Source organism: Argiope bruennichi, chromosome 8 (assembly GCF_947563725.1).
Source record: "Argiope bruennichi chromosome 8, qqArgBrue1.1, whole genome shotgun sequence".
Taxonomy (NCBI): domain Eukaryota; kingdom Metazoa; phylum Arthropoda; class Arachnida; order Araneae; family Araneidae; genus Argiope; species Argiope bruennichi.
In genome coordinates this window covers 67,513,992-67,527,966 of record NC_079158.1, presented here as the reverse complement: position 1 = coordinate 67,527,966, position 13,975 = coordinate 67,513,992, and the positions used below count along the sequence as shown (strand labels likewise).

The 13,975-nt window shown below is 31.6% G+C and overlaps 1 protein-coding gene across 2 annotated transcripts in view; it reads right to left on the bottom strand.

Moving 5' to 3' along the window:
- The window catches only part of LOC129980825 (uncharacterized), a 48,650-nt gene that overhangs the window by 16,354 nt on the left and 18,321 nt on the right, over positions 1-13,975 (bottom strand). For both annotated transcript variants that reach the window (XM_056091227.1, XM_056091228.1), the window contains exon 2: positions 10,241-10,459. In XM_056091227.1, the coding sequence (XP_055947202.1) occupies positions 10,241-10,399 (159 nt within the window). In that variant the 5' untranslated portion in view covers positions 10,400-10,459. The remainder of the gene's footprint in view (positions 1-10,240; positions 10,460-13,975) is intronic.

Sequence of the window (13,975 nt, the reverse complement as noted above, 5' to 3'; positions counted from 1 at the left end):
CTTTTTATCTTAATCTTATATACATTTCTATTTTTATTTAAAATTATTTTCTATTTAAAACATTTAATAAAGATATAATGAAAGCTATTAGTGATATTGAAATCAAATACTTGAAAATTCAAATTATTTATAAGTATGTTGAATTTATTCATTATTAAATTTATTATTTGTGAGGCAAATTTAAATTTTTTTTACTGTTGCTTCAAATTGATTTATTTTTATCTTCCTGTATTCTATGAAAACTATATCTAAATTATCGTCTGCTACGAGTTACATTTGTTTGTTATTAAAATAGGGAAAACGATTAAATATGTGGCAATAAAGTAACATTGATAAAGAAATCACTTTTTTAGAGAACATGTTGAGATTATATGGCAATATGTTTCTCTTGGTTATGATTGCAAAAAAATGTAGCATCTGTCTTTTCAGCCACGTTTTAATCGAAAATGCATATTATCTATCAATGGATAGCTAAAGCAGTCATCCTTCTTCAGCATCTATATTTGTTAAAAGAAAGTAAAAATCACAAGTTAATTCGGCTTAACTCGCAACTTAACGTAATGAAAGAGAAAATGATCCGATAGAAAGCAGGATTCCTTGCCAAGGAAGTAGCATAACCATTGTTACTGAAGAATTTAGTTTAATAAAAAGCGACCACGCACAGAGTGAGCATTACTTTCTGATGGTGGTCATTGTTCTCAGTTTTAAACTAATGACATAACAATAAAAGCGTGATCAAGCGATCAAAACCGTAGAAACTTTGACCCATTTGAAAAGAGCCTAATATCAGTAAATAGAAGTTGTATCCGTTCTCAAAATGATGCAATTCTGTCAAAAATATAGGGTTATTCGACAGTGGTGGTAATAGGGAGGCAGAAAAATTCCGCTCCCAAAATGATGCAATTCTGTCAAAAATATAGGGTTATTCGACAGTGGTGGTAATAGGGAGACAGACAGAAAGGGTAACGATACCCTGAACGACAGTCACAGGGGTGACATGGAGGCAAAAACGATACTTATGTCACTTTAAGACAATTATGTAGGTCGACGCAGTGTCATAGCGACTAAGAGATAGGGAGGTTGTACCCAGACATTGTGAGAGCAAAATATTAGTGCTTCTATGACACTGATATTAAGAGAAATATCATAAAAGTCCGAATGAATCAAACCAGAAATAGAATCCAAAAATTTGCAGATAATTCTTTATTTGATGACCTTAGTTAATCGAAATTAAGACATATTAATCTGTGGATTTTGTTGATTCAACAGATTATAGCTCAATTAATGCTCGATAATCCAGAATAAATCATATAATTAAGAAATTATATAACCTTCGTTCAAAATGTAGTTTTATTATACAGAATATCGACTGATAGGATTTAAAACTAAATTCTGATCAGCTATATCAACAGCTTTAAAATATATTCGTATAAATTTTGGGAATATTTAACTTGGTGTAAAATGTATGTACTGGGGGTAATTCTAATGCTTAATTAACTTAAATTGAAGGTAACTAAAGCTATGAAGCTTAGTAACACCCCTGGTATAATAAAAGGCACAATATTGAAATATTTTGTACATCAAAACCATGAACACCCATATGAAATTGCTGAATTAATGCTATGTCCACAAAGAAAAGAGTGCATAATCTTCCACATAAGATTTATGAATCATATGATCAGTCTTTGGACAGATAACGATTTTGTGCAGTGCCTCAAACAGATTAATATAATGGAAAATAGGACAAATGGAAAATCATGCACAAATTCACCTATTGCTCGAAGAATAGAGAATCATTTGACAACGAAAAACTCACGGATTAATATGCAGCACTTTTAATCGATCGTGAGCATAGATTGCAATAACCATGCTTGCAGAAATAACCATGTCTCATGCGAATATTCATAATAACATTAAAAGATATCTTCGTGTTAAGTAAGGATGTATCGTTTCGTTACGAAAGCGAGCAAGAAAAAGCTAATTTGAAACAAATGAAATAATTTGTAAAACCACGAAGCGAATCAACAAGTGGTTCCCACAGAAGATGGGAGGAATTTTTTTCTTTTCGGGTTATGCATGGGTGCTTGCTACTTGGGACTACTTCGTCTGAGTGAAAATGAAAAGTAGGATGACTCATTCTGATTGTTGCACCTGTTGGGTCTTTTAATAGATGCTTGCTTAACAAAGTTACAACAATTGTCTTCAAACAGACTTTTCTAGTCAGTGTTCAACGTACTGAGACCACTTAGTTATGGATCTTCCTACATCACATCCAAATACTGCAAATACTACATCCAAATACTAAATGAAAATAGTGAAATTTTCAATCATTTTTTAATACTTTTCATTTAGTAGGAAAAAAAATATCAAACGCGAATATGGAAATGAGTAATTTCTTCGGATGGCAGATAAGTTTAATATTAATCTTTGATTTTACAAACTTACGGGAATATTGCCACACTTTTAAATATGTTTTTGAATTAAATCCACAATGAGTGGCCCGAAATAATTCCCACCCGAGTCAAAATTGTAACAAATCCATTTTCGATACTTGTACCTGTTGTTGTCTCTTATGGCACTTGCCACGGACAAGCCCGCTGTTACGAAGACAGCGATTTAAGCCGTAGGGGGAGCGTCTCTTGTTTTTTTAGTAGCGCCAACTAGAGCCAAGAGTACGACTTTGCTACTCACTCATCACTCATTCGCTTGCACAGCCCCTTTATACAGAAGGGCGCATTCACACATCTTACAGATAGAACAACCATGCCCAAACCGGGTCTCGAACCCGGAACGCCCAGATCACGAGGAAGACGCGCTACCCCTATGCCAGGAAGCCGGCATACTTGTACCTAAAGAGCATGAGTGCCATTCTTTGCATTAATTTTTATTATTTCAGATTTATTTGCATTGGACTTAAATCAAAAATGCGTCTTTGAATCAATGGGACAGGATCCGGATGGACTTTTTAAAACATAAATAAAATCAATATTTCATACATAACCCAAATGATTAGGGTTATATAAGAAACTTCATAATGAGGAAGACGGATTTAATTATACATTTTTTGACTAGTCGGTATTTTCCTCTACGGATACAATATATTACAGTATTAGTAGACAATCATATATGACTTACAATATAAAATCTTCGGAAGAAGAAAATTGTTATTATTGAAGAAGATTGTTAAGAAGAAGTTATGTGTTCAGATAATTTGTTTATGAAAATTTTTACGAAGTGTAAATGTTTATGAAAATGTTAACATAAACCAATGACAAGAGCGATTTTAACCCTTTACACTCGGAAGGTGCCTCTCACTCACCATTCAAGACGGGGCATCATTTTGACGTTTTCTTTATTTATTTTTAAATTTTTATTGTTAAAAACGCCAAAAGAATGGTAAAAAGATTTAGATTAATTTTTCAAAGAAATTCGACTTAAAACAATTATGTATGTTTATTTTTCAAAGCAATAAACAAATCTTTGAATTAGGTGAATAATTATGCATTGAATTATTTTTCCGAGTACGAAGGGTTAATAATCAATCAAAAAGATTTAACATTACCATAATCCTTTTAAATTTTGCATTGGAAGTTGCCATTAATTCGAATTATTTTTCGAATTCATTTATTTTTAGATATAATAAAAACAGATATCATTGTATTCAGAAGTAATTTGATTTTTTTTAAAGCTTTATTCAAAGCAATAAAAATATATCTGGTTTTGGAAGTTTAGAAGGAAAAAAGAGTATGGTTGAAAGATGCATGGCCTAAAGACATCTACAAAGCTTAATTCGACCGTGGTCATTTGATGAGGTCGTGTAGCATTATGTTTTCAAAATGTGGTCGCAAGACAAAAAAATGTTTAATTTATAAAACATAAAAACCTATCATTCAAAAAAAATTTTTGAAATAAGCATCAATTAAAAAACCATTTCACTATCGATTGTATTTTCACATCATTGATTCGATAAACTGACCATTATTCTACAATCTCATTTAGGAATATATGTCGTATGCATGAGGGGAACCCGGACCTTCTGAATTTACACAACGATCAAGAACGGAAACAGCGGTTGCCACAACACCCCTCGCGCAAAACCCTCATAAAGAAAAAAGAACTGTTAAACGTTATTGCAGAGCTCCATGCCCTGTCTATGGTTCGCTGATCTGCGTTCATTGTTCCTTGCAGGAGAGAAGGAACAATTCCCGATATATGGTCCGATTCCCTTGCCTAGCGTTTAACGTCGTCAAAATAGCATACTTCCTGTGTTTTAGATAGCCTGGACTTAATTGGAGAAATGGGTTGCGTTATGCCATATGGACCGGATAAATGAAATAAATAAATAAAAAAAAAACCACTTCAAATCACAGCGAACTTTAAACATCGGTTAAGTACTTTTTTTTTTTTTACATGAGAGTAGAATTTTATTTAAAATCAATATTTCTTAAATGGGGAGTCATACAGAAAAATATTTTGAAATTTCTCACATGATCATATCTGTGCTTCTATCTATCATATCGGTCCTTTTCAACATTACTAAGCAAAGATGATTAAGAAGAAAAAAAATCTAGTCTTAAAAAGATTTCATTGAAAATATTTTAAATAATTATTTTTTGTTAAATTCCCTCACAAATATCATTATATATACAATGATATCTCTTAATTTCAGTTAAATCTTAAATAATTTCTTATATATATTTTTTTTATCTTGAACTAAGCCATGTTACTTAATTCTAAAATTTTCTCTTATTTCCTGATCCAAATCCACTTTTTTATTTAATTATTTCTAATGCGCGCTCTAAAAAATTGCTGAGTTTGGACTTTCACACACCACACGAAGGGATAAAAACCCCTATCACCTACGGCGTTGTTTTTTTTTTAAAGATATTAAGATTCTCATTTTCTAAATTCGCTTGTCAAAGAATCACTATAAGAGTCTCACAGTAAAAAACCGTGAGGGAAAAGCTTCTCACATTTTACTCTTGGTCGCGATGTAAACAGACGTGTATCATTGTACAAATTATAACCTCCCGCGGAAAATTAAATTGACATGTATTAAAAACTGCCTTCTTTTCGGTCACGCATCTGCAAAATTATGTTATATAAGTATTATTTTCTAATTTTTAATCATGTTAAAACTTATCTACCAAATCTAGAACGGAGAAATTGTTTTGTTTTCCTTTCCAAATAGACAAAATAGGAAAAATTTAACCCCTTAATCGTCGTGTCCGTGCATGATATGGTCATCAAATCATCGCTTCTGAAATTTATATTAATCAACATTAAATTATTCTACATAAAAAATGATATTATTATATTATATTAATCATTTGACTCAAAAATTACACACAATTCCCAAACACGTCAAGTCCTAATCTTCAATGGGTTCTTTATTCAATCAATAAGACAGCATATTTCAGAAGTGGTAAGTTTTGATTAGATAATAATAAAAAAAAAGCAGTTAATAGTTCTAATCTAGGTGCTTAAAAATTTGCAATTATAATTTTCACAAAATGAAATATTTTATTTTGTTAATGTCATATTTCATATATTTTTTAAAAATGTATTTTTACCGCATTGATTGGTGTTATTTTATAAGTGAATAATTGTCTTTTTACTACCTTAAACACTTTTTTTTTTTTTTTTTTGCATAAAAACACACCATAGAACAATAAATCATTTCTTAAAGCATAATTCCATTCTAAAACAAAACAGTTCAAAGTTGTTACTACTTCATGACTAAAAAGTTAGGTTTTAATAATTTTACACCTTTCAGGAAATCAAAATCATTAAAAGGCAGATATTCTTCCACTGGAAAATATACAATTTCAACATATTATAAAGTAACAAGATATATTTAATTTGTCGAAAACAACTTGTAAGTTCATTATTGGAATCTATAGATGTTAGTAGAGTAAAAAATAAATATATGATATCTTAGAATTAGTGAGTCGATAACAAAATTTAATATTTATATTTAAAAAATAAATATGAGGCGATATTTTTTCTTTAAGATATATTATTAACATACTTTTAAAAAATTATTTGACAAAATTGTTAGTTCACGAATTAATTGGAATCTTAAATATAGAGATTCTTTTGCCAGCACAGTGCCTGAAATCCAGATTTACTTGGTTCAACCAATCTGGCATTGAAAATTCAATAAATTAGAAAGATGAATCAGAAGTTGCCACAAAAAAATTATTTATATCACCCCATATTGACTTTTTTCATAATTGTGTAAATCGAAACTGAATCTCATTTTCTGAAAATTTTTACTTATGAATGCATTTAATATTCCGTGTGGATGCTAGTACTCGGTTCGAGATGCTTGCCACTGAATCTCTATATAAAAATTGTAATTGGAAGTGATGTTACTAATGTTAAATTAATTCATTTCCTAATGAAATTAAATTATATAACATTATAACAGATTTTCATAAATTGAATGATCTTTTATTTGTTGGTTAAATAACGAAATAAAGCATTCGATGCACAATCTTAATAATTATTCTATTTCCTTGGTTCCTTCAAAAGCTGGGAAACCTTCATAAAATGTCGACTCTCTCAAGTAAACTCTTTCCGGTATTGTCAAGCTATCTTTCAAGGAAACAGATGAAAAGCCATTGTGGATTGTTGAGATTTATTTCGAGTGTCCACACAGAAGAAATCACGTGGTCAGCAGCAGCCATTCCGGGTTCTTTGCTGTTACTACCCAGTTTCACACTGAGACGCCGAAGGGACTGGTTGGGGTCACACACGGCCAACACAAGCCTCCAGAAAAAAAAGTTTTTCTTGTTTTTAGTGTTTTTTAATGGCAGGTATAGGGAACCGGTTTCTACCTTTGGCGGGTCTCTTTTCTCATCGTATTGCGGTTGTCGGGAGTCGGTACGAAAATCAACTTCTGGTTTGTCTGAGCTGCACTGAAATCTTAGATCGTCTAGCACGAGTTGCGCCGCCTGTTCCGAAACATTGATTTAAAAATAACCGGCCTGGTTGTGTTTCGGGTTTGGTGCAGTAACAAAAGAGGCAGTCGTCTGTCAAAAATCAGTTTAGGTCTGGTTTTAAATAATGCAACGCACCGATCCCATCAAATAAGCTAAAATATCAAAATCGATAATGTACAGAAGTTTAAATAAAATAAAACACATATTATCCGATGCAGGCCAATATCACAGAACCGCGATAAATTATTATGATACATCAGAGATTGGGGCATTGTAGCGACGACATCTAATTTTTGAGATTCAATTGATCCAAGATTATGTCTAATTAAAAAAAAAAACACTAAATCTATTTATGATTTTTTTCACCATTTATCATGAAAAACGATTTCTCATTTCTGAAGAGTAAAATATATGGCAGAAAAAAACTTCATATTTAGACACACAGTTTATTTGAATATTTTGCAAATATTATGTATCACAAAAAAGAAAAACAAGGAGAGCAAATTGAACAATAAAAATTTAGTGATGATTGCTAATTTTAATCCTCATCAACATGTTAAACTAAATCAAGCAATGCACCGGTACAGAACATCAAAATGGTACCAGAAATAATTTTGATAAACTGTAAAATATATTTAATATCCAGAAAAAGCCATTGGCGAAGGATTATGGAATGCAGTATGAAAAACCATTTATCTTTTTTGTTTATTTACAAAATTAAGATTTTTTTTAAAAAAATATCTGAACAACCTTGATATTTTATCATCCTCAATAGTATTTGGAATTAAGTTTCATAAATTTAAGGTTATAATTGACGTTATTGCTCAGAGTTTTACTTTAATAAGGCATTGTACTGATTTAATAGTCATTTTTTCAATTTTTAATCTAAATCACAGGTCGGTGTCAATAGGTTAGTGTCATAGATTGACTAAACATTTAAATCAGATTTACTCCTTTTGATATGGAGTGAAGGTTTAAAATGTGGAATGATGGCTGATGACCGTCTTCATTGTTATAACACATTTCAATTATACACCTCCAGTAGCCGATGTAGTGCATCAAACAGAGAAGTTATACTTAGGGATATCAGTCTTAATTTTTAAATAAATCGAAATCAAGCAGTTTTTTATAATCCATACACGTATAGATAATCTTCAATATCATATTCTATCATTCTTTTCGATCACTAAATTTTAATATATTCGCCATGAATGTTTCGGCAATTCGTGGCAAAAGGTCTCGCATTTCTCGCGAAACCGTTTCACACCGATGTTGACCTTCATTAACTGGCACCTGCTTAATATTCCAGCCACTGAGATGTGTGCCGTTCGTTATCAACCTGCTGCAAATAAAGATTCTCGTATGCAGTAATCAGAGCCGATGCAAACGAAAATAAAAAAAATGCAGCCATGAGAAAAACTAGTAGCGCGGGATTTGGAAAAGAGATGTGCGTGAGACTCTACTTCGCGGGGTTTCTTTCTTAATGATCGGTAGCAAAAAATAACAAACCCAATAAAAGGAACAATAAAAAACTGAAAGGATGAGATCTGTTTATGCCCTGAGGATCTTATAACCACCTAGTGAGTTATCACGAGGGAATAGTAACCGATGGACTGAAACGTCATGGTTGAACGACTTGGGATCTGAAGTCTTCCAATCACTGCAGTCCGTTACTTGGAACACTATAGAAAGAAAATCACAGAGGGGATAATGATTCGAAGCTCCTAACTAGTTGTCTCCTTGTTAGACTTAATTGTAATCCCCCCCAAAAAAGGATAAAAGAAAGTCTTTTGTGTTCAATCCTCACAATCCTGTGTTTAAACCTTGTCTATCTTGTATAGCAATAGAACCAAATGAATTGTGCAACTAAAGCACCTGCTGATGTTTTGAATGGCAAAGGCAGGTGGAATAATGAAGTATTGTTGCTTTCGGATCCACTTAACGTGCTATTTCAAGAGTTGGTAAAAAAATAATTAAATTGGTAAGCAAGAAATACGTTGTGTTGGTTAATTGGGTTAGACAAACTGGAAATGCTATTATGCTTTTTATTATGAAATGAAATAAATTCTAACTGCAATTTTAGTGAAAGAAAGAAAAATGGCCAAAGTGTATCAGATGTGCTTATAAAACGAATTTAATCCAATTTGCATCGAAAATGGATTCAAAACACGAACACAATAATATAAGATAGTAACAAATGTTAAACTAACATTAAATAAAAATGAATCACTCATAAATTATTATTCGAAGATAATGGAGAATTTCAGAATTATAATATATTATAAATTTGACTTGATAATATGACTTTAACCCTTTGCACGCGGTTGGTGCCTCTTACTCACTATTCAAAATGGTGCATCATTTTGAAACTTTATTTGTTTATTTTTGTTAATTTTTATTGTTAAAAATACCTACAAAATGATAAGATGTGGAAAATAATTCGGAAAAATGTAAAGTAAAACAATTATATATATATTTATTTTTTGGAGCAATGAACAAGTCTGTGTATTAAGTGAATAAATATGCATCGAATTGCTTATACGAGTGCGAAGGGTTAAATATGTCTGTTAATTCCTTAAATCTATGGTTTCATTTCTTTCTTATTATTGAAGAATATATCTTCAGTATAATTATCTTTGTAATTGTCAAAAGTTTTTTCTCGCACTATCGTTAAAAGGTCAAAAACTTCAAAAGATAGTACGTAATTCACTTTTTTGATATTTTATCGAAAAAAAATTGGTGATAAATAATTATTTTTTTCTGTTAGTCAAATTATTTTTTTCCTGTTAGTCAAGCTATTTTTTTTAATTGAATCAACTGATTCAGTTTTAAATCAACGCGATTGAGAAGCAAACTATATTTAACCCTTTGCATTTGGATGGTGCCTCTTACTCACCATTCAAGACGGTGCATCATTTTGACGTTTTATTTATTTAAATTTTGATTTTTTTTTAAATTACCTAAAGAATGGTAAGAAAATGTAAATTAATTTTTCGATAAAATTCAACTTAAAATTATAATAAATATATATATTTTTTCATAGCAATAAGCAAGTCCTTGTGTTAGCTGAATAATTTTACATCGAATCACTTTTCCGAGCGCAAAGGGTTAAATAATAGTCAACGGTAGTTTTACGGTCAATGGTAGTTTCCCGCTTACGATTGCCTACATTAAATGAGATAAAACGAAAGTAAATGAAGTATTGCTTTGAAGTGAACCTGCTTAATATTTAAATGACATTTACATATAATAATAACAAGTAACAGTTAATTTAATATAATATTGAGACTTACCTGCACAGCGCTGTTGAGAAAGCAATTGTTTTGTCCTGGCATATTAAGAAGTCCTTTAGTGCTTACAGTAGTGCTTTTTCTGGGAGTCATCATGAAATTGGCGCTTTCTGGGTCAATTTGTCCAACAGTGCCTGGGATGGGGCCAGGTGTTGGGGCCATGATTAGGGTAAAATAAAAGTCTTGCTAGATTTTTACGTTTGGACCGAGATGGCCTCACTCCTGTAAAAGAAAATAAGAGAAAAAATATACTTAAGAGAATTAAATGTTTTAAATTTGTTTATGATAAGTTCATTGGAAAACTTCGGAAGAGTTTGAGCATCTTAATAATAGCTTAAATTCAACATCATTGCCATTAGATTAATGTATCATACTTATATCTAAATTTATTTCTTTGTACTTTTTTTTATTTTATTAACTTTTTAAAATTTCACTTGTTGAATTACCGTGCAATTTAGCATAAAAAGTTATTAGTGGGGTAATCTAAACTTTAAAATTTTATATTTATTCTTAAATTATGAAGTTCGATTCAAACGTGACAACAACAACAAAAAGTGATGTTCAATTCAAATATCAAACTGTTACGAATCAAATAGAAATCCTAAAGTTAAAAATTAAGATAATAAATTTGCAAAAAAAAAAAAGTAAATAAAAATGTAAGTGCTGGAAATCTATTGCAGTAGTTTTGACATCGAGAAATCTTTACATCAGATATGATTTACATTCAAATAAATTTATAAAAATATAAATAAACTAAAAATTGCGAATAGTAGTAAATCTGTCATAATATACATAAACCCCGTGTGATCTTTCATTTCAGAATCCTAATTGTGTAAACATCAGTGCAATGCCCTATGCAAAGCCACCTGTTGCACTTTCCCAGTGGTTGCACCTACCAAATTAATGCAACGTGGGGAGCATGGTTTTTTTTTAATTAGCGATTTCTCATTTGCATATAAGTTTGTTTTATAAAATGGAATTCATAAAAAATAAATATAAGGATGTGTCATGTTCTGTAAGAATATCGAAACAGCTAGACATGAAATTTTTCCAATGAAGGTTTTCTCCATAACAATCTATTCACATATCAATTTCATCTTGTAAATTATTTCATTTCAGCCACAATTAAAAGAATTTTATATAAAATATCTCATGATACCATAAATGTTTTACTATGAACGTTTCATCAAATCAATTTTCAAATAATTTTGAAATAATAATTAGTCAAGGATATTATAATAATATTTCAAGTTTTCAGAGGATCAGTCTATTTCTTCTAAGGTCACTGGTATTTTATAGGGACATACAATCATCCGATTAACTTTAATGTAGGTAAAAATATTCAAGAAACTAAGAGAGCCACTCAGCTTATTAAAATATTTATCTAAATTCCATCGCAATACATAAGTGGTAATTCCATTGCGTATATCAATCCCTCCCCACATGACCAAAAGTACTTAGATGTAATGGAACTTTTCACTCTGGGGAATGACGGAACATTTACTCGGCTGCGAGCAATCATTAATTTGACGGCAGACAAAAGCACGTACATGAGGCTAAATATACTCACTATTCTTGGTATTAATGGGGAAATATTAAAATCGATTTCAGGCAATGGGGGAAGCTTTATTATTAGATTTTTGTTAGTCTAGTTAAATTAATGAGCTAATTTATATTTTTTTATAGTCTGGTATTAGATTTTTACATTATTTTTCTCAACGTACATTGTTAACTACGATTTTTTTTTTCATGGTAATCATAAGTTTCAGAGCTTGTCATCAGATGAGACAAGTAAATTATTGCCTGAAAATGATGGTATCTTGATAGGAAATTTTAAAAAAAAATGTTTTGTTTTCAAAAACACAAAGAATTGTCGACACAATTATAGACCTTTCATGAACTTATTGGTGATTATGTAATAAATTCACTCAAGAATTAAAAAAAGCAATATTTTATTTTCTTAAAATGGTTTCCAATAGAAAAACCTTCAGTTTTTCTACATTTAATCCTCTCCTCAAAGTCGAAATTACATATCATAATATAGTCATCTCCTCAGGTTTAGCTAACTATTATAACATTTTGTTTGCCGGCGTCCTGGCATAGGGGTAGCGCGTCTTCCCCGTGATCTTGGCGTTCCGGGTTCCAGTCCCAGTTTGGGCATGGTTGTTCTTCTGTTGTTCTATCTGTGAGATGTGTGAATGTGCCCTCCTGTAAAAAGGGGTTGTGCAAGCGAATGAATGATGCGTGAGTGGCAAAGTCGTACTCTTGGCCCTAGTTGGCGCTGCTATAAAAAATAAGAGACGTTCCCCCTCAGGCTTAAATCGCTGTCTTCGTAACAGCGGGCTTGTCAGTGGCAAGTGCCATAAGAAACAAACAAACAAACAACATTTTGTTTGGGAGCAATACAAGAGCTATTTTGGTAAATACCTCGTAATTTTGAACCTCTATCTAGAACCAACAAGGAACCTGGGCTACTTGGGGTTTCTACTCCTTGCGGAGAAAGGGCATTTACAGCGTCAGATGCGATTCGCGCCGGGTACCTCGTAATTTTGAACCTTGGTCAAGAACCAATAAGGAGCCTGGGCTTCCAGCCCTTATAGAGGAGGGGCATTTACAGCGTCGGATGCGATGTGCACAGTTTTTCGTAATTTTGAATATCAGTCTAGAACCAACAAGGAGCATGGGCTTCCAGCACTTGTGGTTGAGGGATGTTTACAGAGTCGGATGTGATCGGGCCCAAAGACGCAGCGAGTCTTTTGTGGTATCGGACTCCCGAGGTCAGGATTTTACTACCAGGTCCTTCGACCCCAATTGTCTCATCAAAGACAGTCATTCATGAGGTCATAATAATGGTGATAAAATAAGTGAAATGACGATCTACTGGTATTCAAAATTATTTGTAATTTGAAGTAAAATTTCTTGTAAGGAAATGGTTTTAAGGAGTTATATTATATTAGGCACCCTTATTTTCATATTTTTTAAAAATATTTTTATAATGAATCAAGAAGAAAAATGAAACAAAATGGTTTGAGGCAGCATTATTTCTCAACAGGAGAATATTTCGGGTTTAAATAATAAAATTAATTCTTCCAGGGTACAAAATTCGTAACTGTAATATTAAATTCATTTTGATTTGTAATATGGACATCAAAAATTTCGAAATATACTAAAACATTTATAAGGCTATAGCACAACTTCAATCTAATTATTCTGGGTCTTAACAGAAAAATGAACTTTGTGATAGACAATGTATTACAGGTCAGCATACAAAATCTAGTCACGTTTCAAAAATCTTCACGTTGAGATTATATCGTAGCTTAAATATGAAGCACCACCTCACACTATCGATATATTCACATCTCCATTATTTGATGAAATTTAAATAAAGTTATTAGCGTTGATATCAGCATTACATCAAATAAAATGTGGTTAACACACTGATACTAAGTACTGGCCTGGAATTCTAGATCTTTTCTAACAATCCACTCATCGATAAGAAGATCTTAATCTGGCAAATCGACGACAGATCTTAAATTGTCGCTGCAACCGATACCTCTTCCAATTCAGAGTCTTTAATCTGTAGCTATAAAGTTTCGATCTTTCATATCGTTTTAATGATGCCAGAAATTTTTAGATAAAAGTCTGTTTGCAACTTTATTGCAAGAATGCATATTAAAAACGATGGCGTAATAAATTACATACTCATTGCGGGTAAAGCAAATTGAGCAATAACAAAAG